The sequence below is a fragment of the Lepisma saccharinum genome, chromosome 2 (assembly GCF_977018435.1).
Source record: "Lepisma saccharinum chromosome 2, izLepSacc3.1, whole genome shotgun sequence".
NCBI lineage: Eukaryota > Metazoa > Arthropoda > Insecta > Zygentoma > Lepismatidae > Lepisma > Lepisma saccharinum.
Window position 1 is genome coordinate 164,542,057 of NC_139230.1, and position 27,033 is coordinate 164,569,089.

Consider the following 27,033-nt stretch of genomic DNA (forward strand, 5'->3'; position numbering starts at 1 on the left):
CATTTTATTGTAACTAGGCAGTTAAACATTTTTGACAATAAATGAACCAAGTTGGCAACTGATCGTATTAGTTGTAAGTCACATAAATTGGATTGTACTCATTTGGACACGGAGTGAACATTCAACTTCTCTCCTGGGTTAAATTGCCTTTTTGTGGAAACACATATCTTCTTGCATTAATACTGTTGGTATTTTTTGGTTAACAAATTGGATTGGCCCCAATTTATTGTTCTCTTGCGAGACTGAGGCAATGTGTAAAAACACATCATTAGCTTTAAACAAAATGACTTTTGTAATTGTTGGGTTTGGGTACGTTTAGTTTTGATCCCACAGCCTCAGTTCACGACTTCCCCCTTCTTTATTATTCAACTACCCAACTAATAAGTTACACTATGAAATGCAAGAAGGTAATATATAACACATACTATGTGCCAATAATTATGTGACATAGAGAGACACGAAAAAGATGCAGGCAGTGGAGATGAAATTTTTAAGGAGTCTATGGGAGAAGACTAGAGGGGATAGAATAAGGAATGAGGAGATCCGACAGACAGTGGGTGTGGTGAAGATTCAGGACAGGATAGATCAGGCACAGATGAGGTGGTTCGGAACACATGAAGAGGATGGATGCAATATTGAGGAAAATGTCGCGTAAACCCGAGGGTTCTAATAGTATTGTAATTTTAAAATTTGTGAACAAATATTATCGCGAAAATAATTGTAATTCCAGAAACTCATTCTTGTAACAATAATTTCTTGCTGGTGAGATCCTATATACTGACAATGATCAATGCTGTTAATGTACTGAACCATTTATTGCTGGCACTATTCCTTTGTTGGTGCAGTGGAAAATCCACGCTCATTTTTGCACTGCAAGTTGTGTTTTACACAGCAATTAATGACATTTTGGTGTCTCGTACACCATGGATATCTACAGAATTTGTTCCGGGGGTGATGCAAATGAGGCACTTTTTTCCAGTGGTGCAGCAAACGAGGCATGATTCTCCCCAAAATAGCGATGCAGCTCAAATAAACGTAGCTGTTAGCTGGAATATATTCATATATGTCAGTTAGTTATCTGGATATCTGAATTATTCAGATACTAATTAAATAACATGCAGATATCTATAATCTGCAATATAGATAATCTGTATTTCCATGTAATAGACTTTATCTTTATGAACTTTCTACAAAATTAAAGGTTATTGTCGATTTTTTCTGACGCTGTTGCCACATTCAAAATTCACCTCAAAATGCTGAGAGAAAATGTAGCTGTAGTGAAATTTTCGCTACAACTACAGGAATTTTGTAGCTTCGCTACCTCTACAACTACAATTTTCAAAATGTAGGGTCGCTACAGCTACAAATTTTGTAACTAGCTACTGTAGCGACGCTACAAGTAGCACGCTACTTCTGACCACTGATATTTGTTTGTTTATATTATTATATACAATGGAAGCAAGATGCTATGATGTATCTGCTTGAAACAGTTTGTTCAACAATCAAGGAACTGTCAATTCACATACGGATAGGAATGTGTAAATAGAAAGTTTTATTCATATCACAATATTACACTTACATTACACTTTTCATAGTATTGAAAAAATAAAAAAGTAATAGATCTTACCAGGGCTTGAACTCTTCAGAACCATGTGCTGTGCATTGTATACAGTATTGCCTTGTCGTGTGAGGTGCTTTCCAGTGCAATGTTGCTTCCTACAGAAGGTGCTGTCTGGAACATGTTTCACTTGCTCTTCAAGCCACCAAGCAAGCAATTTGTGTGTCTTGTTTTTTCATGAAATTTAATTACAACTACATAGCTTGAATTCAAGATACATTGTTGTCTTTTCAATTACACATTTTGCTCATGTTCATATATGACACCTTACTGAAACCCTTTTAAAGAAGAAAGCTCATTTCATTGCCTGTTTTGATTAATATTGTGTGAGAAAAGGTGATTCCCGAGATATCTGGATATTGTTTGATCTTCACACATCATCTAACATAAGAATTACATTAAATTCAATTAATAATTGCAAAATTTATTCAGAACAGTGTGTCTTGTCACAGGAACATATGTTCATCAGTGGAAGGTTTAAATTATTTGACATGTTACATAAACATACAATTGTACACCCGTGTCAAGATGAAATGCTAAATTTTCTACTCTTTGGTATAAGTTATCTCAGCCCAATATCTAGAACTTTAATCTTGTGTCATTTTATCACTCTTCCTACTAAATTGACATCATTACTAGTTTAAAAAAATAAAAACACACACACACTATAAACAGGACCACAAACTTTCTTCAATGTTAAAAGTAGATCAAGTGTTTTCCTTGATTGTAGATCTAGCAAACTCACTCAGGATTTCCAAACATTCCTCAGGATATTGTTTTACAGAAACAGCATTTTCAATAATTTCCAACAATATTGATTCCTGGAAAAAGTAAGAAATATATACGGATATAGACAAGGCAAAATAGTTGGTATTGAAAAATGATGACAGCAGGATGGCTCATGTCAAATTTAAGACACTGGTGCATCAATCAAGAATATCTGAAAAGAAAGCTTGAGTTGAACAATTTAATACTGCATCATATGAAAAAAATATTATTATGGTGAAAAAAATATATTTCATGGTACACAAACTTATTCATAAGTAATATATATATAAAAAAAGTTTGGAAAATAATCCAAAGTGTGCCTCTTAATGCAATTTATAAAAAAGCTCTCAATTTGAATCAATTGTATTGTATAAAGACAAAAATGTAGTGTTTCCCATTTTGCAAGAAATTTTTCATTTTAGGTTTAGATAGGAATGATATAAGTATCCCACTGTGGTTACTTTTACTTTCAATTTTTGATTGATTTAGTTTATTTTACTTTGCTTTTCCGCTACTTTTTGAGTAATCACAAAGATGAGGATGAGTGATGATATGATGAAATTGAGATGAAGAGACACTCACAAAGAACATCTATGCCCAGGTCAGGATTCGCCTAGTGTCGTAGTGTGCCATGCTAACCACTCTGCCCTGGAGATAGACTCTTTTAGCTTCAAGGATGACTCTAGGTACTAATTTCATATACATCTGAGTGGGCTTGGATTATGAAAAGGAACTTCCCTAGCACCTCATAGAAATGCAACAAGGATGTGACGAAATCCGAAAATTACCTGTATGTACTTTCTTGTCCCCAGTTATTTCAAAGCTTTGCATAAGCTGAAGCTCACAAGTTTTTCTTTAATTATTTGAAACTTCAAATTCAGCAGTTTTCTCTCTTCAGCCACTTGAAACATAATTTTCTATTGTGTGCTATACTGAAAGGTATTGCAATATATACACCATTATTTAGTTTAAAGAAAAAGGCATAGGGAAGGCTGGAACATTATCAATTTAACAGATGTAGAATCACATGTTTTTTAAGAAAATTCTGTCCACATATCATAATATAGAACACTTCTCACCTGCAAATGTGGGGTAGGAGGCATATTCTGTATGTTGTACACACGGACATGACCTTCATGATCACCAGTTAGAATATTCTACAAAAAGACAGAAAGAAAGTTTTAAGAATATTTATTCTCATACATATAATATTTTACTATAAAGTAAAACATTTAAATTAGGTGTTTAAAAAAATTACAGTACAGTGAAACCACAATTTTATGTAAATAAAAAAAATGTGAAATTTGGGAAAGCATGATGGAAGGGGTGAAATTATTTCAGAATTGATTTTCTAAGCATATCATGTATCAAAAAGAATTTTAAGAACAGGGAAAGGCAAAAAATGAAGATGTGAAATGAAACTTAGTGGCTGATTAAAATGGGTTAATTTCTCTCATAGGTAGAGGGGAGAGCATCTTAGGTTCAGTGTAGGTTTACTAATAAATTTAGATGACTGGCCGGGTGGGGATGTCCATTTACTCTATTAATTGGAAATTTGTTGCTAATTTTATGTCTTGAGTAAGGAGATGTTAGAGGTGGTGATTACATTGGTTAGAGGTGGTGATTACATTGATAGACTGTAATAAAGCTGTTCCCAGGTTCAATTCACACACAGTGGAGGCACATGTAGTATGGTTTAGATATTATTTTAAACTATATGTTCAGTCCCATTAGCCTAATAAAGTAGATTCCAAACAAGTTCTGTAAAACTTGTGCATTTTTTAGATGTCAAAACAGAGGATAACAAATTACTTTTATGCTAATTGATCGTTTAATGTTAAATTTAGCAGTGTTTGGGGGTTAATATCCCCTATGCACTCCTTAGTCTGCCAATTGTAAAAATCTGGTATAATACAGGGCCGACAAAATTACTTGTGCATTTTGTAAGACCATGTTTTCAGCAATACTGAACAGATACTACCATCATCTGAAAGATAAATATTTGTAGTTCATACAGACCTTGCATGCATTCAATGTGCACTCCACATGTGGCACAACAGAAGTTCATGCAGTACTTCCATTCTCAACAAATTTTCTCAATCATGTCTTGTATGGCGTTTTTAATAGTGGTGTTGATGCACCTTCACAATTCCAGCAGTGTCTGTGGAAGTGGAGGGATGGAAACATTGTCTTTGATGAAACCCGACAGGAAGAAACCACACAGTGTGAGCTCCAGTGACTGGAGTGGCTATGTGTAGAAGATGTTGTCTACAGATGCTGCACAACATCGACCTGGCAGGTGTCCATTTAGGTACTAAGAATATCCATATGCCAATGTAATGGAGCCCTGTCTTCTTGATAAATGAACTCCTATCCCTCCTCAGCCATGAGTTGTGACATTAACCAGTTTTTCAGCATGCCTAGGTACATCTTTTCCATGACACTATCCTCTGCGAAGAAGAATAGGCCAAACAATTTGCTGTTGAGAAGCTGATTTCAGACCTTTGCAGTTGCCAGACAACACACTGGCACTAACAACAACCCTTAGATATTTCAACATGTGTGAAGGTTGATTGATTGAATTGGTGTTTTAAGTCCACTTTATGCACAGTATGGCTAATCAGGACTGGACCACCGGGTATCAACTTGTGTGAAGGGACCTTACAGCTATATGTTATCTTATTTTATGAGGAATCTTAACAACTTCCCATTGAGAGAGAGATTTTGTAATTCATACTAAGTATGACATAGTAACAAGATTTTACAAAATTTCATTTGATTGCTATTCTTCCTGTTTTGGCTAATTTTAAAGATGAACTTGAATAATGATAAGATGAAACTGATAAAAGGACAATCACAAACAAGGACTCAACATAAACCCCACAGAGGATTACACTGGCTGTGGATCCAGGTGCCAGAGCCTTGTTAGTCTGCAAGATTGATTGATTGATTCACAAAGATAAGGATGAGCGAAAAACTCAATATGCTGAGTTCCTCATATCATGGAAACAAGGCTTAATGGTGTAATAAGGATGAGTGATGTTATGATGAAATTGATGAAGGGAACAACACACATGCCCAGGTTGGGATTTGAACCTGGAACCCAGGCATCGTAGCATGATCTGCAAGAGTGCAGTCAGGGTATACTATGCAACGTATTTTCCTGCGGCAATTGAAAATGTATAAAACTAATGTTTTACTGCCGCGAAAATACGCTACAGATCCGCCTCAGTTCAATTCGGCACGCTTCGTGTCTTGATTTTGTTTTGGGGAATAGCTGCGAAATTGTCCGCTAGAGGCACTCAGCAGGTATTAGCATTCCTACGCCTCGCCAGACAACACTCAACAGTTCAACGTCGACTCTCGCGCTTATCTTCACCCAGACGTAAGAGAGGGAGTGCTTCCTCTACCTTCAGTGATCGAACATGGAAAGGACAATGCCATGTTACATGCAAGACTAGTGGTATAGGCATGTTGGCTGAGTGAGGATTGAGGTGTATCTTACGGCAAGTTGTACGCAAGCGACATGGGCACTAACAAGATGGACCAGTGAGAAGTTTTTGACAAAAACCCAATTCTACCTTCTTCGCGAGAAAACGACGGCTTGGGAAGTTTTTGATTGGGTGCATTTTTATGGAGATTGCGCATATGAGTCTTACCAGTGAAAAGTGCACGTTACCAATTTGGAACAGTTTTTGCATCAGCTTGCTGACCAAGTAGAAACAGTAATCGCCGATTAGAAGATTGCTACAAGAGTGTGTTCGTTGCAAGGAAGAATCATGTCGTTCATGATTTTTTTGCTAAGGTGGTTGCATGTTTCGGACTCTTGGTAGGAAACGTCCCGATTGCCCATGGTTGCCTTTTGACGTCCCATTCCATTTTTTGCACAACTTCAGTGGAACGAGAACTTTTGATGAGTAGATGTAGGGGAATGAAGCCAGCCATGACGTCACCGGACATGAGTGCAAGAAGTTATCCTGATGTTGCACAAGATTCAAGAAGTGCATAAAGGAGACAGGAAGACTACCAAGTTTGAAAGGCTTTCCAAAGATACACAAAGAGGAGATAAAGTTGAGACCAGTAATGGACTGCAGAAACAATATTTTGGAACCCTTGGAAAATAAATTAAAGAAAGATATTGAAGTGTTAGTAACACAGCAAGAAAGCAGAGCAGTTAAGAACAGTGAACAAGTGGTGGACCTCATAAAAGGTCTTAAGTGGAACGAGATGAAGACAACAATGTTTAGCTTAGACGTGAAAAGCATGTTCCCGAGCATCAAGAGGGGACACGTATTGGACATTATTAAAAAGAGAATGGGACAAGAAATTATAGGAGAATGGGATAGTGAAAGGGTAGTGAAGGCGCTGGAAACCATTTGGAATAATGGTTACAGTATAATGGGGGATAAAATAATGTTAATGAGTGAAGGACTGAATATAGGTTCTAGCCTAAGCCCAGCATTGGCTGAATAGGTTATGAATGAATGGGAAAAGGAAGTGATAGAAAAAAGGAGGTGACAAAATGATTCTGTTTTGCAGATATGTGGACGATTGTTTTGGCATATGGAAGGGAATGAAGAGGCAGCTCGACATATTTGCCAAAGAAATAAAAGATGAAGAAAAAGGGATATTATTGGAACTCGAAATAGAAGGAGACAAGATTAGCTACCTAGATATATTGATGAAAAGGAAGAGAGGACAAGAAATTAAAACCGTTTGGCATCAGAAGAAGTGTGCAGCAGGGGTATTCTGCCACAAAAGAACTGATGTAAGTGAGGTGACAAAAATAAATTTTATAAAGAATATGGAGGACAGAATCAAGAAAATATGCACGAAAGAATGTGAAAAAGAAGGCAAAATAAATAGCCTATGGAAACAGCTGGAGAAGAATGGCTATGAGAAGGAAGATAGACTGGACATAAACAGAAAAAGGAAGAAAAGTGGCAGGGGAGAATGGGAAGAGAAAGAAAAAGAGAGGAGGTTTGGAATAAGGAGTATGGGGAAGACCACAGAAAAGATATGCAAAGTGCTTAGAAAAGTGGGCATTAAAACTTACAGGAAGGCAGGAAGAAGCATCTTAAGAATAGTGAAGAATGCAAACAAGGAAAAGGAAAACAGAGAAGAGGAAGAGGAAGGGATTATCTATGAAGTGAAATGTAAAGAATGTCAGAGTGTGTACATATGAGAAATGAAAAAGAGGCTGAAAGACAGGTTGAAACAACATAGGGATGATGTACGACTTAAGAGAGAGTAAAGGTAAAGGTAAAGTGCTCCCCTGTGCTTAGCACAATGCCATGAAGGCATATAGGGGGTGTGGGGGTAACGCCCCACACTTTCTTGATCCGGTCGTGAGTGGGGGTGATGTGATCAGCATCACGCCCCTGACCGCCTTTACCCCCCAGGGTTTCCCCCAGGTACCCATGTTATTCGACGCTGGGTGGGCGCCGGGGCCGCTTCCATCGTTAGAAAAGTTCCCGGATTTGAACCGGCTGGGGATCGAACCCGGGACCTTTAGCATGGTAGTCAGAAGCGTTACCGACTGAGCCACCGCGGCCACCCAGAGAGAGAGAAATGCGATATTTAAACATACGAGAGAAACAGGACATGACATAGAGTGGGATGAGGCTAAGCAGATAGGAAGGGAGAAGAGAATACTAGTGAGAAAATGGAAGGAGTACAAGGAAATAGAGAAGAAAGGTGAAGAAGACACAATTAACTGAATGGGGGTCTGAAGTTAAAAAAGAATGGAAGAAGGTGTTAGAAAGAGTGGAAAGGACAAGAGAGAAAGGGGAGAGAAGAAGGAAGAAGAATGAAGGAAATTGAGCATGAGATAAAGAGTCCAACCACATTCTCTTTCAGGTGAAAGTACAGCTGACAAGGGAAAGCCACCTGCTAAATTGTTCCAGAACTACTTTCTAATAGTCTGGAGGGGAGTATTTTTGTGTATATATATCGTCATGTTGTATACCTTGTCACATTTGTACTTGGTACAGCTTAATCAAGCAACATGCATTTAAATGTACATTGTGTACAAAAAAAAAAAAGAGAAGTTGTTATTCTTAGAGGTTATTCTTGGTAAACGATTATTTACATAATTAATTTGTTATTTTTGAGCACCCTTTTGAAATTACAATTTTGATGCTGGTTCATCGACATATTGTTAATCAATTGTATTAAAACTTTTGCAATCGTTACAAGATACAATATAATAAATTGGTTACATAAAAATTGATCTGAAATATTGTTGTTGTTTGTTCCCTACAAGAATTCTATTGACAATAAGCAGTGTTAATTTTGATGAGATTGAATGTGCCATTTCGTGTATGATAATAGTTACATCTTGTACGAAGGTATTGAAATATCATCATACAGGGTATTTCCTGAACTGTTTCCAGATGAGGTTGTGCATATTTGATGAGTATCTACGTCAAGCGAATTAATGTTAACTAATTGAAATTGCTTGTGTGGTTGTTTATCGTGGGTGTGTGTTTAAAAGCCTGGCCTTGGGTGTCACAGCGTGGTTCTCTTACGAGACTGAAGTGTAACAACGTGTCATACTCTTCTAAAGTAGTGACTTGTAATTTACTGGGATAGGGTATAGTTTTTTTGATCTGCAGCCTTAAGCATGTCTTCCTTTTGCCTATTATTATTCTACCCACCTAGTACGTTACAACTACATGGAAGAGATGTTGATTTGGGTGCCATAGAAAAGTAGTGAATAGCGATTGTCAAATGTGAGGGATGGGAAGGGGAACGAATACTTTCGTTACATTTCTAGATTGTACTGAAAGTCTAGGAAAAGCAGCATTTACCATACATTAGAATCCCGTGACTGTCAGTTTGACAACATTGCACCTATGTTCAACTGTTTTCTTACTTGACTAGAGATGTCATTCAAGGGAGGATTGGGTTTAAAATACTGTATGACAAATGCAATTTGCCCCCTCCCTCAATGCCTCTTCGCCTTGTAATCAAGGGGTCCCAGGTTTGACACCCGGTGGAGGCACATAGTGGTTCGGATCCCACTTTAAACTGTAGATCCAGTCCTGATTAGCCTTACTGTGCATAAAGTGGACTTAAAACAACAACTCAACCAACCAACCAATCAATGCCTCTTCATGGTGGAAGTAAACAAGTAAACATATTATAATAGTTTTGTCACCCATTGAAGGTCAGTTCCTTTTAGAATTCACTTCTTTCTCATACAAAACATCCAAACCCATCCCTTTTGAACATGAAAAGCCTACTTGCTGGAATTCAAGGTCAGTCCATAATGAGACTGGGTAAAATCAAGGAGATCAGGGGACAGGACTGCTAACAGAACAGCCTTTTGGCAAACTATGACATGAGCACAGAAAAGGATATAAAGCAGGAAACAGGTGTTACGGGAAACATAATAACAAGGTAAACATCTTTAATTTAACATGGCCTTTTGCCAGGACTTGGATGGCTGAATGACATGGGAAAACTTAAAACACTGGAACGTAAAATCAGAGTTTCGCTGTACATGTAAACAGAAAAAGATTTAAGCACAATGATACCTACAGGATAACTCACACCACACATCAACATTTTCACACAAGTAATGTTGTTCACTTTTGGTACACAGCTCTATTATTATCCAGGTTAACTTCAATATATTTTCCAACATTCTTATGCAACCACATGACATGGTGAAATATAGAAAAATAGTTACAGACCACAAGTGAAAATCATTGTTTGTGTGAAAATAGTATATTTTTTGGGTGCATAATTTGTGAATGTTAATCTAGAAACATCCTCTTTCCCTAGTGTTATTAAAAATTGAAGAGAACAAGTCACAGTAATCAAATTTACACAACTCTTTTCAAGCAGACTCTGTTACAAGCCAACTGCTAGGAATTACTAAAAATTGCTGTTAATCAGAAGGGTGAAAATAACAGAAATATGTCTATGATTAATCTCAATGTTGAAATACACATTGTATACACAAATAGAATGAATGGGTTAAGAATTTTCAATCAACAATGCTGTCTAAACATAACTCTATGATTCAAGATTTCCTACAGGGGTCTCAGGTTCTAATCCCTGCATAGGCATGGGTGTTCTTTGTGAGTATCCCTTCATTAATCTCATCACTCATCCTCATCATTGAGATTTGGTGTATGTAAGACCTATTAAATACAGGAAAATCTTGTTAATTCAAAGTTCATTGGATCACATTTTGGAATATATTATATATTTTCAAAGTAGAAAAAATTATAGAAGAAATTATGCATGTAGGAGACACTTTTCACACCTTAGTAACTTTTCCCCACACTGAATGTTCATGTAGAGAATCATTTTCTTGCTTAATGTTTAAAAAAAAATCACATAGACAAAGGTTCATGTGTCTATCACTTTTTGCACATTCAAAGTCTTGGTTGCATGATTTTTCGAACACACTGTATTATATGTGAGATGTTCATGAGGAAGCTGAAGCCTGATAACTGCCTTCGGAATACATCACTGGGTTATATTTTCTATTACAAGTACTATAACAGTGAGTCATGAATGAAACAAGGAATTATTTCTAGTTGCACCAGTAACAGAATTGTGCACTTGTCAATTTTTTGATAAAAAAAAAATTAGGATGATGAAGAGTCACACCTACACAAAATTGCTAGTATCATTCTTGTTTCATTCCTAAAAAAATCTTCTGAAAAGTTAAATTTCAAGTTGAATGTTTTCAACAACTAACATTTACTTTTGTTGTCCAGTCAAAAACACTGAAATGGAAATTCACTACATAAACATACATAATTTGTATTTCATATTTTGTTATTCATTTATTTGTGACTGTGATTACATGGCAAATATGTGTTGCTTTTCTAGCACTTTTGGTAATTTGCAATGATGAGGATGAGTAATGATTCGATGAAATTGATTAAGGGACACTCATAAAGAACACCTAGGATGTGAACCCTAGAACTTCAGTGGCCAGACTGAAAGTGAACCATGTAATTTACTTGGGCACCAAGCTGGCTATAAACATAATTATAGCCTGACAAGTTAAGTCCCGATATGCGCAGATCGTTTCGGAGCACTAACTATTACGTCATCCTCCCCACCACTCTTCTACGTAATGGTCTGCCCTTGAGAGTACGAGTGGTGCCAACTCAGCAAAATTAAGCTAAAACAAATATGACAAACAATTTTTACTGTGTGGATTGACGGTGCCAGCTCATATCAGTTTATCAGTGGTTCATTTGATTTAATCCGGTCTTTGAAAATGCGTGCAGTGCCCAGATCATAAACTGTAGTATTACAGCACCATTAAGCCTTGTTTCCATGATTATGAAAAACTAAGTATGCTGACCAAGGCAGTAATTTATTTTATGAAAAACATAAACTAAACGCAACGTTTCAACCTTCTAGCAAGGTCTTCATCAGACTCTGCATCAAGTACAACAATTACTGTCTTGGTCAGCATACTTAGTTTTTCATGTAGTATTACGCACGTGCGTTAAGGTTTATAACGAAGAGAAACTTCTGGGCGAATGACTTCATTTTCTGAATGCGACATCGAGCAGTGGCCTGTTTTTTTTAAAGCCGAGTGGGGTGGGGGTTCTTTTGTTTATCGTACAACAATCACTACGAGAAGGCAATCTGATAACACGCTTGCCTGTGTTCTTTTTTAAAGCATTGAAATGTTCTTGCACTTTACTCTTGGCTGCATATTTTTGAAATGCAAAAATCAAATCATGCTGGGTCCAATGACATCCACAATCTGCTCTGGAAAGCCCCTTAGAGGACAGGCCAGATAAATTGTTTACAATGTTGCAACATATTTGCAAAATCAGAAAAAGTTACATAAAGTTAAGTATAATGTTGTCGAGTCCACAAGCACCGCCACAGGAGTATCTAAATGGATGGTTTCTCAAGTTTTAAAAGAATTGGATTGGATTGATTTGTTGTTTTAAGTCCACTTTATGCACAGTAAGGCTAATCGGGACTGGACCTATAGATTAAAGTGGGATCCGAACCACTATGTGCCTCCACCGTGAATCGAACCTGGGACCCTTTGATTACAAGGCGACGATGCTACCACAGCGCCATTGGGTAGGCCAAGTTTTAAAAGAAGGAAAAGAGTCGTTGGTGAAAGGTGAGCTGAATTTCTGTACTCCAACAGATAGAAAACAGCCCAGGAAAAAGTGCATACAAATTTCGTTGAAAATCCTCAAACCATTCCGCTCCCTCCAGGTTGCAACACTGCGAACCAACGTTGCTGTGGACAATGGAGTGGGGAAATGTGGTGCAAGATGTGCAACAGCTATTTGCAGTGTCTTGTTTTTAAACTTGTCATGTTATAACAGAAGAAATGCACACAAATTTAGATTTCGCACACATCATTAGATCTACAAATTAATGAATTACATGCCAGAGTATAATATTGTTTTCCAAAATGAATAAAATCAGAAAAAGATACACCAAAATTTTAATAATTGTGTCATTCGAAATCTATAAAATACCACGGTTTGCAAGTATCAAACACCTGGTGTGTATGTAAAATACATGGGCAATTAAGTCTCTTACACAAATTCATAACAGCGTTTCTGATAAAATGTTCATACAACATAGCTTACCTGCCCTTCAGAAGAAAATACTATGGAGGATAATTGTACATAATCTGATGTTTTTGTGACAGACACAGGGACATGTCTCTTACGATGGATATCCCAAATTGAGATCTCATCATCACAAATAGTTGCAAGCACTGTAGAATACATTGGTGACCATATAATCTTTTGGATTGCAGCCTGAAATGTATAAAATGAATTGAACTTTAGAGTAATGGGTAGAGGCATGCATATTTCGTTTTTGACGAAAAGACGAAATGTGAAATAACACATTCTAATGTTAATTTTTATGTTTCTGAAAGGTTTGAGGTGCATTCTCCTACCATTTTCTGTCACGAAATGATGCGAAATGAACTGCAAAATGCGAAATAGACTCTTAAACATGAAACTTACCGTTTATATACCAACATGACACTTTCTGAAGTCTGAAGTATCCTGTGAGTTATGCAATTCACGGAAAATTGATTAATTCTGATGCAAACATTTGAGAAGCAAAAATGGACCCTATTATACAGGAATAAACTTCTGGAAATGATTTCATGTACTATTAGAAGGGACACATATGTTTATTTTGTGTAATAGTGCAATTTTTAAATCAAATTTGGGATTACATTCACATTTTTAAAACCAAAATGTCATTTTATATGCCACTTTTTCACCGCTATAACAGTGAAATTTCATTTTATTTACTGCTTTTGAACCCGAAATTGACTCTGTTTTTGAACCAAAATTTTGCTTTTTTATTTACCAAAAATATGTGCAACTAGTAATGGGCCTTCCAGTTCTTGGTTTGCAAACATCAAAAAAATGGAAATCATTAATTTTACTTTTTGCACTTTAAGCAACAAAATTGCTATTTAATGATGCCATTTGAAGCAATTCAAGATAACATAAATATTGTACTAAATGCACCAAATGATGAGTTTGGAACTTTACCATTGAATGTTGAAGAGTAATGATTGGTTCTGGTACAGTCTCAATCCACAATCTAATGGTCCAATCTGCACCACAAGTTGCAAAAATATATTTGCAGAATGGTGAAAATTCAATGGAATATACTGGTCCACAGTGTGCCCTAAACATACCCCTAATTTCTTCAGAATTGTACAATGCACACTGCAAAGAAGAACAGACCATAAATTCAGTTTTTATAGAATAAATAGGAATTATATGTATAAACCACAAAATAAATGCACTTTAGTAACCAAGTATACACATTCATGATTTACTTATTTTATTATACGAGTGTGAAGCATATTCGGAAAGTAAAGAGCCACCATTTCACTTCTGGAAAGATCCACCACATAGTCTGCACCTCGCACCCCAGGGCCGGATTAACCTATGGACATCTGGGGCAATTGCCCCGGGGCCCCCACCAAAAGGAAGCTGTGAAGGGCCTCCACCAAAAAAAACAAACAAAAAAACAGCTGGCTATGCTTATGAAAAATTACATAAGAAGTTGTATTTGAAAAAAATCAATATTGTTGTATGTCTACACTCTTCTGGATTGAATTGCAGCACAGCTCTCAGTCGATCTGTTTGTAGATTTCTGAAGCTCAGTATACTTTATACCATGCAGGGGTGCCCATCCCCCCAAGGCCAATGGCACAATCCCCCCAAAAATCTTGTCATGCGTCCCCCCAAATCATATCATTCGCACCCTCAAACCATATCGTAATTCCAACGAAGTATTAAATTACGACATCATGTCTACCAAAAGTAACTTTTTCTTAGCTTTACTGAACACTATACTTGATCTGCCCTTCCTCCCTGAACAGAAGTGCCCATCACTTAAGACTGGCCCTAAAATCGTTCATCATAATCCCCCGAAAATAGTTTGGATGAATAAGTAATAATTGAGGTCTATTTGAATGAAATACCATGTTAAACTGTCATAACTTTTTAATTGTTCGATTTTTGAAAAAGAAAACTTAAAGCTTTGATTAGTTAAATGTAGTAAATTAAATTATGTAAATGTGCATATAAATAGTGTTTGTGAGTGGGTTTATAAAACTTACAATTTGAGTATTTGACACAAATGTAACACAACTTAACTTATTGTTTCACAGGACATTACAGAACCCTAGCTAGAATTTCTTAAGCTCAGGGCGATTATATAATACAGTTGCTCTTTCAGAGAACTCCTCCCTGTTTTCTTGGGGTAAATATAATTATTTTACTATCCTATAACAATAATTACGTGGAATTTACCTTCAGTGCAAATTTAACTTGTTGAAGTAAAATTTTCCTGTGACAAGAAGTTAGAAATGCAGATTCGATATATTTTTGTTCCAAATAATGCACCTGCTTTAAATTAAGCAGTATACCAACACTAAGCATTATATTTTAAGAAGTGATGTTATTAATGAATATCACGAATATCGCTTATGTCTTGTAATGCAACTGTAGTATAAAACTTCACATTCACCTCAGTAAAGTGCCAACCATCATTCTCGCAACAGATTATTTCGAGCGAAGCGAGCAAGAAAATTTTAACATCCATTTCCTTGCAGGCTTTCAAGAATAATGGGGTGTCAATACTTTCTTAGGATCCCGATATATTTAATCTTTTCCAGCTTCTCTTTTTGTCACGTTCGAGGTCAAAAACGTGTGGATTCCATATCGCTAAAATACAGTCTCCAAAATTTAATGTTCAAACTCTCTCTCCACTACAGAAATCCCTTGACAATCTATGATCTAATTAACACTTTATCAAGAGCTTCCTATCTCCCCCTTTAAATTTAATACTCAATTCTACCACCAAAATTTCCATGGCCATTTTAGACTTTCTGTTGATATTGAAGAGTGAATATTACCTACTAAAAAAAAAATATCTCAGTCTCCACACCAGAATTTCAGCAACAGCCTACGACAATAGTAATATACAAGAATTGGATCCCCCCTCAATTTAACTCTCAATCCTCCTCTAAATAATTGCTTCGTAATAATCTAAAACCTAGAGTTGGATACTGTCCACCCCAATGTTTAAATGTTTAATTCAGATCCCCCCCAAGAACCCACGTGTCAATTAATGCCTAAAATGTAATAGTTGGATATTCCCCCCTCGATAATACCCTTAAACAGTTTCTTTTCTTCATCTAATGGATTAAATACGGTGCATTTAAGGTGTAAAATTTGCACATAGCTATATTTTGGAGAAATATATAATGTTGAATTTTATATTATTTAATGGGGACCCCCCCCCCAATCTCGATGTCGCAACCTGCGCCATAATCCTCCCCTGTGGGCACCTCTGATACCATGGATTGATTTGGCTGTGGTGTGGAAATAAGGCACACTTATTCAAACTTGTGAGCATCTACGAGGAGTATCTGGAACCCTCGCTAGAGAATGAGCTGATACAGCTTGCACACCTAGTAAGCAGTAGCAATGTCACACATCAGGAAGACATCCCAATGGAATGGTCTATGTATAATATTGTACGTAAGGACCCGTTACGCAGTACATTTCCCAATGTCGAAATTCTCTTAAGAATGTATTTGGTCTTAATGGTAACGAACTGCAGTGGAGAAGGATCTTTCTCAATAATGAAATTAGTGAAAAACAGGATTCATGCTGCCATGGGACAGGATCGCTTATCCAATCTTTGTTTACTAAGCATTGAACATGAACTTGTTCGTGAATTGGACTTCGATGATATAGTAGATGAATTTTCGGCGAAAAAGGCAAGAAAAGGGTGTCTTTAAGTGTTAAGCCTTTGGGAATTTTCTTGCAGAAAGTGCAGTTACTACAATTTCCACATCGAACCTGCCAGTAATTGTTCAGTAGATGGACCCTGCATATGTAGTGACATATTTACTCTTAATAATACTTACTATTAAATAATATAATTTATAATGAAATATGTACGTAAGTACAGTCTACTGCTCAGTTCTCTGTTTCCGTCTGAACCAAGGACGTATTTAGGGGGTCAAGGGGGTCCGGACCCCCCAGAAAGATTTATGAAGTACTAAAATTAAATAATGAAAAATTTATTCGTTTAGCCGTTGTTATATAAATTCCTCTGAATTTATTGTAAGACAAGGATTATATTGGGATCTTACGGCTTTGTAGGACAAGAAGGATGTATTTCGGGGGTCTGGGCACCCCCCCCCTCACCCAAAAGACTTATTAAGTATGAAAATTAAATAATGAAAATATACTCGTTTAGCATTTGTTGTATAATTTCCTCTGAACTTATTGGAAGACAAGGATTAAATTTGAATCATACGGCTTTGAAGGACAGGAAGGACGTATTTTGAGGGTCTGGAACCCCCCCCCCCAACTCAATAGATGTATTAAGTACGAAAATGAAATTATGAAAATATACTCGTTTAGCATTTGTTGTATAATTTCTTCTGAACTTATTGGAAGACAAGGATTATATTGGGATCATACGGCTTTGAAGGACAGGAAGGACGTATTTGGGGGGGGGGGGGGTCCAGGGATCCAGACTCCCCGAAAGACTTACCACGTACTAAAATTAAGTAATGAAAATATTAGCATTTGTTGCATAATCGATGGTTATTAATTTCCTCTGAACTTTTTAGAAGGCAAGGATTATATTGGGATCATAAGGCTTTGAATCACATTACAAAGAAGATTTATTATACACTATGAATCAAAATAATACGCATAAAATTTTAATCAGAAACTTACATTTGTCCAACTACATGTAACATTATTTTTGTTATTCGATAAATATTCAATTATTCATCTATTTGACATTAATTTCATTGCCAGGGCACTTGGTTTTATGTAAGTTATTCCGATCATAACTACAGGTAAGCTACATAATGAATATGCACTGTTATATCTCTATCCTTATACAGTCTTTTTACCTAATCGTGTGATAATATAATTTTAATTTATGTGTTGTAATTAGTATTAATTTCATTTAATATAATTATTTTAATTTAAACATTATTATTATTATTTTAGTTATTTTATTATTACTATTTTATTATTATTCCTGAGACACTTGGTTCGGACCCCCTCGAAACATATTTCTAGATACGTGCCTGATCTAAACCCCCTTAGTATTTACTATATATTGTAGTTACGGTGTTCACTCTTCATAATATACTGTAGACATTTAGACGCAAAATTTTACTGCTGCTATAGCGCTGTAATTTTTGTCCTGTAACATTATTTTACGGTGCTATTCTCCCTGCAAACCTATCTGCAAAATTGGTGGTTAACATATTGAGCTAATAAAGCTCCTAGTAAAAAATAATAAAAAAATGGGGGCCCCCACCAAACATTTTGCCCAGGGGCCTCCACCAACCTTGATACGGCCCTGTCACACCCAGTGACCATCACTTGTATCTTCACCTAAAGATGATGACAAAGTGCAAGAAGTCAACAGGTAGGCAGCAGACTTCATGGGACAGAAAGTGTAGCTTTTAAAACTGAAACATTATAACTTTTGTGAGGAAAATAATGTATATTCTAAAGTTTAACTGACATCGATTTGAAGAAAGATGGCATAGTTTGGACTAGATTTTCTCTGTCATCTGATGAATGGAGAGTGGTGGATGGTGGAGGAACGAAAAAATATTTAAACAAAAACCAGTAAATTCCATTTCCTTTCTGCCTTTTCAAACCTCTGAAATATTAAATCTATTTGTCTTCTTTCTGAGAAACCATTCTTGTGCAAAATTAGATGTGTACATAATATTGGTTTTCTAAAATATTAAATGTGGGAGAAATTTTACCCTAGTTGTGTGGGAGATTCACTGGGACTGAAACAAAATAATGTTAAATATGGGAAAACATCAGTTCACAAAACTTCACATTGGTAATGTGCTGTATTTTGAAATTCGATCACTTTCCTTATACTAAATTATACAAGGTATAATTAAATGTTTCAGAAACATGTAATATATCATACCCCAAATAAAAGATACTCTCAGAGATTTTCTTCTTGACATTGTGCCAGCAAGCTTGAGAAAACAGATGACAAAGGCACTACTGCCACAGGTGTATTGTTGAATCACTGCATGGTGGGGCAACTGACCAGACAGTACACCAGTGGCCACCAAAGATCAATGGACTTGATCTATGCAAATTCTGGGTTACATCAAGGATCACATCTCTATACAACAGGCCTCCCTGATGGCATAGTGGTAACATCGTTGCCTTGTAGTCAAGGGTCCCACGTTTGATACCCCATGGAGACACATAGTGGTTTGGATTCCAGTTTAAGCTGTAGGTCCATTTCCAATTAGCGTATCTGTACATAAAGTGGATTTAAAACTCGAAACATCTATGTACTACCACTATCAGAAGACCTGGATGGTCTGTGTCACCAAATCACCACTGCCTTTAGCACAGGCACTCTTGATATTATGGTTCCAGTGGAGTGCCCAGGATTTTCAAAAGGGAGGTGTTACGTATGCTTTTCTTAGTAGTCAGCCCTCATTTAGTTATCTTCTCCTGCCTTTGAACCTTATTTGGAAATATTGGACCAAAGAGGGGGTTATGGTGTGGGCAGAAATAGACAACAGAAAATGTGTGCCATGTGACAAAGCATGGACATATTGAACACTTATGAAAACTAAAAATCTCTGAGAGTTTGTCTTGAATTTGGTGTATGATCCATTACATGCAAATGAACCATTTAATTTTTACTGATTTTTAAAAATCTTTCATGTTCTTTATAATTACCCTGTACTGAATGTCTAGAAGATAGCTTAAACATAATATACTACAAGAGTTTGTACATAAAAAATTAACATTTTAAACTGGATACTTTAATTTATTCAAATAAACAAGAAACACCACAAAATAAAAAGATAAAATGCAATTCTCGCAATGTTTAATTGCTTAGTAAATTACCAAAAATGATTGAGCTATGGTTAAACTTAGAACTTACCATGTGTATGACACCTTCATCAGTTCCAACATAAAATACACCATTTCCATCTGGATGAAATGTGACAACTAATGGAGACGAATATGTAGACAACAAAGGAAGTTCATCCACCTCTTCACTTGTAATAAATGGGATACCTTTAATTGTGCCTGACACCCTTTTCAGTTTGTGTAGATCTACCAATAAAGAATACATTATAAACCACATAATTTTAAAAAATCAACAAATTATTTAATACATGCTGTGTAACAAATAACAGGACCTATACAATTTCTACATAAACTGTATATAAGAGCATGCACAGATATTAAGGAGGACAAGTGCTCTCACTTTGATGTTCTGTTCTCTTCATCACAAAGGCATAAGAAATGCAGTGTTTTCATGTCAATATGGAGAAATTTCAACATACAATTGAACTTGTGTGTACATACATTTTTCTATTCACTTTGATTTATTGTGGTGGTCACAGTGATCTGCCCAAGAAGAATATTTTTTGAGTAAAAATTCCCTTTGCTCAATTTCTTTTAACTATATTTGTTGAGTGGTGGAATGCCAAATTTCAGCACATGTGAAAGCCCAGCCCTTTCCCCTGTGTCCCTCCGATTTCCATGAAACTTGGCAGGTGTATAGTGGGGCCCAATGGAAGAAATACTTGTTTCTTTTGTTTCAGCTAAAAAACGGTTTTAGGGGGCAAAACCCCCTCAAATGTCATGATGAGGACAAATTGAAGTGAAAATCTGACCCCTGTGTCCCCCTCCGATTTCCATGATACTTGGCAGGTGTGTGTATAATCGGGCCCAAAGGAAGAAATATGTGTTTTTTTGTTTCAGCTAAAAAACTGTTTTAGGGGGCAAAACCCCCTCAAATGTCAAGATGAGGACAAATTGAAGTGAGGATCTGACCCCTGTGTTCCCCTCCGATTTTCATGAAATGTGGCAGGTGTATAGAGGGGCCCAAAGGAAGAAATACGTGTTTTTTGTGTTTCAGCTAAAAACTGTTTTAGGGGGCAAAATCCCCTCAAATGTCAAGATGAGGACAAATTGAAGCAAGGATCTGACCCCTGTGTCCCCCCCCCCGATTTTCATGAAACTTCGCAGGTGTATAGAGGGGCCCAAAGGAAGAAATGCGTGTTTTTTTTTTTTTTGGTTCGGCTAAAAAACTGTTTTAGGGGGCAAAACCCACCTCAAATGTCAAGATGAGGACAAATTGACGTGGGGATTATCTGACCCCTGTGTCCCCCTTCGATTCCCATGAAATTTGACAGGTGTATAGAGAGGCCCTATGCCCCCTGTTTCTTCCTATGCCATATTATGTGGTTTTCGGGGTCAGATCCCCACTTCAATTTCTCCTCATCTTGACATTTGGGGGGGGGGGCATCTATACACCTGCCAAGTTTCATGGAAATTGGAGGGGGGGACTTAGACCTCCCTTGTAAGTGTATTAATTAATTACAAATCGCGCACGCGCGCACACACACTATATATATGTGTGTATGTATGTACATTATATATATAAGTGTATGTATGTACATTATATATATATATATATATATATATATGTGTGTGCGTGTGTGTGTACATATATTAGCATGTAACAATATGTTATAAACACATTCTTACTTTCCAAAGAAGCGCATGTGGGATGGCAAAACGGATCCGGATCCAAAAATTCCGGATCCAGATCCAAAAGTACCAGATCCGGATCCGAAAAATTTTAGGATCCGGATCCTTAGGATCTGGAACCAACCGGATCTGGATTTCGGATCTGCCAGGATCCAGATCTGGCCATCCCTAATGTGTATAAGATGATGGTACATTCCACACTCCTATATGCAGCACCAGCTTAGGGTCATCTCCGACCTTCGGTCATACGGAAATTGCAGATTACACAGAATAATGTTGCCCGACTTATTACTGGTCATAGCCGACATACTCGCCTTACACGAATCCATGAGGACCTTGAACTGGATTTTGTTCAACCTGCTATATATGCCATGTGTTACAACTTCTGGACTCAGATACAACAGCATCCAAATCCAGTAATTCGGGGCATTGCAACTCGACTACAGTCCTACATGTCCCACTCTATGCCGCAAAATTTTGACCACAACTAAATTCAAGAAAATGTTATTGTATTAATATATTATGTAACTTTTCTTACCATTCATGAGAAATTCAAAGTACTGTTTTGAATGTGGCAGATTAGTGTGACTTAATAGTGCAGCTATAGAAGCACAGATTGTGATTTTGTTATTACTTTACATATTGTTGTCATTGTTATTATTCTATGTGTTTACTTTATGTTTAATGTGTCTTTAAAGTGATGAACAAATTAATGTAGTTTGTGATTAGAACTTTTCATCACTGTACCAAACTATTGTATGACTAGAGAAATAATTGTGATTATTTCCATCTCCTTCAATGCAAAATGATAACAAGGAACTAAATAATTTCAAATTAGTGAAATAATACAAATGAACTATTCTTCAAATCTCGGCCAAAAGTCAACCTGGGTTATAGCAAGAGCAATGTTGAACAGTCACAGACACTGATGGGTTGTAATGATTCCATTGAAAGTCAATGCATTCATTAAAACCCAGAACTGTCCGTGACTGTACATACACTACTCTGTAAGAACATGATAGTAAGTCAAGGGCCCAATGGTCCTGATACTTACAAAAGACCTGTCAATAAAGCATTGTCATTGGATATATTTCATAGTTTGGATAATTCTGGTCCCATGAACTTTGAATTAATGAGGTTTTCCTGTATTTTAAAGGTCATACATTCACCAAATTTTTGTCTCTGTAGCTCATGCAGATTTCATGATATTAAATTGACACAGACTAGACATTACACCAGTGTAGTACACCTTACAAGCAATATTAACAAATACAAAAATACAGTATAACATGTATGGAAAGAACTTACTGAAACATGTAAATTCTCTCCCCAAAGTCCATCTATTTATGCAGCCATCATCTGAAATGGATATTAAATGTTCTGTATCATCTGCGTAATTTTCCCATTGGTACCAGTGCAAATCCCATATTGGCCCATATTGTCCTGATTTACTAATGCTAAAATGAATAACCAAAAATCAATAACACTGAATACATGTTTTGGGTAGTTACAGATAAAGCATGTTAAATTTCACATCAAAGTGAAATTGAACATTGCAGGCACAGTCATCAACACTTTCAGAGAAGTAGCATCTGGACTCTTCAAGAGAGAACATGCAAATAGAAATATTTTTAGACATGGAACTGAAGAAACATTTCATTCAAACTTCAATTCAGTTTTAAAATATATTGTAAGCTGAACTGTATTTTAGAGCCAAAACATAACTTTTCAAGTAAAACTGAGCTATTTGATGTTGTTTTAGTCAACATTTCTGACTTTCATATAACTCACACATATACACATGTACATATTACATGCACTCAAGAATCATCCTGAAAGTAAGTATGTCTAATGTAAGTATTACAAATAGGTCAGAGAATTTTTCCACTACTTGGAGGAATATTTTGTTATGCAGAAACATTGCACATGCCAATATGTCAGTATCTAACTACTGGCTTTGTAGTCATAGACATCCACAGGATTTTTTCCAGGGAGGGGCAAAGGGGGCATATTTTTCCCAATAATAGTGATGTCCCCTCCAAAAACACTGTTTCAGTCTGAAATTATCATGTTCCTTCAATGCACTTACAATAATTAACATAAATTACTGTGACTGAAATGAAATTTTGTGTTAACTATATACTTCTTAGGTGGACATTCATTTTCCTGGGAGGAGGGGGCATGGCCCTCCCTTCCGGATGTTCATGTTTGTAGTCAAATAGTTGCAACTGAATTCTGTGTCAGATTGTGAATTGATTGCAAATTCTTCACAAGTTTCCAATGTTCCCTTTCCTCCTTTATCCAAGCTACATATTTACATCTTTTTATGAAGTAGCAAAACTTTCTGTATATCTTACTATCAAAAGTACTAAGTGGTTATGTCTTGAAGAAATCCTTCTAGAAATAAATGGCAAATGTAAGAGAAAGCATAGATATGATTTGAAAGCTATGCTTCAAGAAGCTATGGAACAAATCACATGTAATGAATATCAATATCATGCTGCATCTTGAATACAGAAATTTGCTGTCAAAACAACAACAACAGAGTTTACATGAAGCAATTATTTTGCATCTAAAAAAATAACTGTATCTACTCTTCCTATCTCTTTATGAATTGGAATTCTAGAAGCAGAAAGCAGGTTTCTTCTTCTTCAATATTAAAAAATGAGCTAAATATTAACATACTTAATGACAGAAGTTGCACGCTCAACCAGGACTTGAATCAAGGTCTGTGGCATGCTGCGCCAATGCTCTACTGAGCTACTAAGCCAGCCAACAATGTTTCGTCTCATTTTTAGCTGTGTGGAATTGTCTATGTAAATGCTACTGTACTGGAATCTGTTGCACTTGAAACACTTTGACATTGACTGTGCCTAGTTTCTCCCAGCATAGGGAGAAATTAATAGCGTTTCCAGGGACGTAGCTAGGTTGATTAGTTTGGGGGGGCCCAAATGTAAGATTTTTTCTATCAAACTATTATAAATTAACAAACTATTTATACACCATATAGGCCTATACTGTGTGTGTGTGTGTGTGTGTGTGTGTGTGTGTGTGTGTATAATCTTGGAAAGAAAAGGTGCAAGGGCCTCCTCGGTGGCCTAGCCATCAGCACTGTTATCTTCCCTGGCATTTGTCACCAATCAACACTGTCACTTTTTGATTGACTGATTGGATTTTAAATTTTGGGTGCATCAGCACTTAGGCTATTTTGCACCCATCATATTATAAAGAGTTATTATGCACATAAGGGTCCAGACCCTTACCATGACAAAAATATAACTAATATCATATAACTGTAATGTCGAAGGACTAAAATATTCTTACTTGGGTTAAAAGCTAAGGCTGTAAAGGGGCACTCAGCACACATGAGGACAAAACACAGGATGACGCACACACAGCCCTATGAGGTTTACACTGACTGTAGGTCCAGATGCCAGAACCTTGTTAGTCTGCCAAATGCAGTCCAGGGTGTACTACATGGAAGTGAGGTTGACAATTGGGTGTACTACATGGAAGGGTCACCCCTTAGACCCCAACACTGTTACTGAAGACCTAGACTGAGAATTCAAATCATAAACCTTCAGCACTGTGTGAGTCTGGTAAGACCAGGCAGGCCAACGTCACTGAGTAGCAATGTCATCTTGCAAAAGAAAAGACTCATTATAACACATGCTTGGCTGAACGATGAGACTGGACAGACCTACAAGAGAATGAGCGGGTGGGTCTCACCTATCAACACAGTCACCTTACAGAAGGATGAAATGAGGTTTGATTGATTTGGTTTATCTCACTTCACTTCCCTGGCACTTCTGGCTAATCATGAAGATGAGAATGAGTGATGATATGATGAAATTGATGAAGGGACACTCACAAAGAACACCCATGTCCAGGCCGAGATTCAAACCCTGGACTCCTGGCATCATAGCATGCTGAGCTAACCACTCCACTACGAAGCTGACTGGATGAGATGAGAATATCATTCTCACCACTCAGCATTTTCACCTTGATGAAGAGTGATACTAGGTAGGCAAGTCTCATACCTTCGAACTGGAGAATGCCATGTGATGAGACTGAGAAACCCATCCCATTTTCCATCATAACTGTCACTCTTGACTATTTGTATGTTACTCCGTACATTTTTCTTTAATCAAAAGAAGGAGGTAAAATATGCAGCAACTGCAAGTTGATGCTTTATAAAGGGGGGAAATGAAGTGAAAAGGGGAGCTTTGTGAACAGCTCACATTGGTCCCATGATCCCCAGAACCTTTGAAGAACCAATTCTTCACAATCTTGACCAGCCACACATGGGAACGTGGCCCTTACAAGTACTGATTCTTCACCACACAGCTCTTCTGTTTATAGCAACCCAGGAGATGAACATCTCATTACAACTGCTGTACCATTCATTGGACACACATTCAGGAAATTAAGCAGAATTCTTGCCAGGCACAGGGTAAAGACCACTCATAGACTGCCACTCAAGACTAAGGTCCTACTCCATTCAGTGAAAGATGACCTGGAACTCTGAATAACCAGGAATATACTGCATACCTTTTGAAAGTGTGATGCCATATATTGGACGAACAGGATGTACCAAGAACAGTGACGAAATGAACATCAAAATTATATCACACTGTTCCAATCAGAAAAGTCAGGACTAGCAAAACACAGCATCACTGAAGATCACAGAATTTTATTTTCAGACACCAATGTCATAGACAAATATTCTGGTTACTGGGATAGGAGAGTTAAAGAAGCCATAGTAATTGGAAAAAGCCCAAACCTCAACAGGGATGTGGGACTCTAGCTCATTCACACCTGGATTCCACTTCTCCATAAAAGCATGACATCTGCCAATAAAAAACATGAGTTCTGCTTTCTCACCCACACATATTTAATCTTACACTTGGTCTCCAATCAACATTCCCTGTAGCAATGTTTGAGCTTGAAATGTTGAATGTTAATGCCAACTTAACCTGGCTGGTAACTCAAGAACACTTGTTTGAATCATGTTGCCAGGAAAGCTACAATTCCTATCTATATATCTGTAATTAATTGAGGCACATATTTTGGTATAATAATAATAATAATAAAATAAAAAAATGGTTAAAAAACAGCATCAATTTCGAGTTCAAAAGCAGTAAATAAATTAAATGTTGGTGTTACAGCAGTGAAAATTCAGATCAAGAGCAGTACATAAAATGACATTTCAGTGTTAAAATTCTGAATATAATCCTAAATTTGATTTAAAACTGCACTTATTACACAAAATAAACATATCCTTTCTAATAACAGACTTATGTAGTTACCAGAGTATTAAGTTTATACCTGTGTAAAGGAGTCCATTTTTGCATCTCAAATATATACAGCAGAATTAATCAATTTTCCGTGAATTGCATAACTCACAGGATAATTCAAACTTCAGAAAGTGTCACATTGGTAAATAAACTCTAAATTTCATGTTTAAGAGTTTATTTTGCATTTTGCATTAATTTTGCATCATTTCATGACCAGTGGCGATTCGTGGGGTCTACAAGGGGCAGGGCACAT

The 27,033-nt window shown here is 36.7% G+C and overlaps 1 protein-coding gene across 1 annotated transcript in view; it reads right to left on the reverse strand.

Moving 5' to 3' along the window:
• Positions 1–1,580: 1,580 nt before the first annotated feature.
• LOC145984557 (dynein axonemal intermediate chain 4-like) overlaps positions 1,581–27,033 on the reverse strand; it is a 95,033-nt gene continuing 69,580 nt past the window's right edge. Inside the window, exons 11-16 of the mRNA XM_083118206.1 lie at positions 22,792–22,940; positions 19,862–20,037; positions 13,921–14,100; positions 12,991–13,164; positions 3,466–3,543; positions 1,581–2,439 (exon numbers count right to left, since the gene is read on the reverse strand). Of these exons, the coding sequence (XP_082974332.1) occupies positions 2,326–2,439; positions 3,466–3,543; positions 12,991–13,164; positions 13,921–14,100; positions 19,862–20,037; positions 22,792–22,940 (871 nt within the window). The 3' untranslated portion in view covers positions 1,581–2,325. The remainder of the gene's footprint in view (positions 2,440–3,465; positions 3,544–12,990; positions 13,165–13,920; positions 14,101–19,861; positions 20,038–22,791; positions 22,941–27,033) is intronic.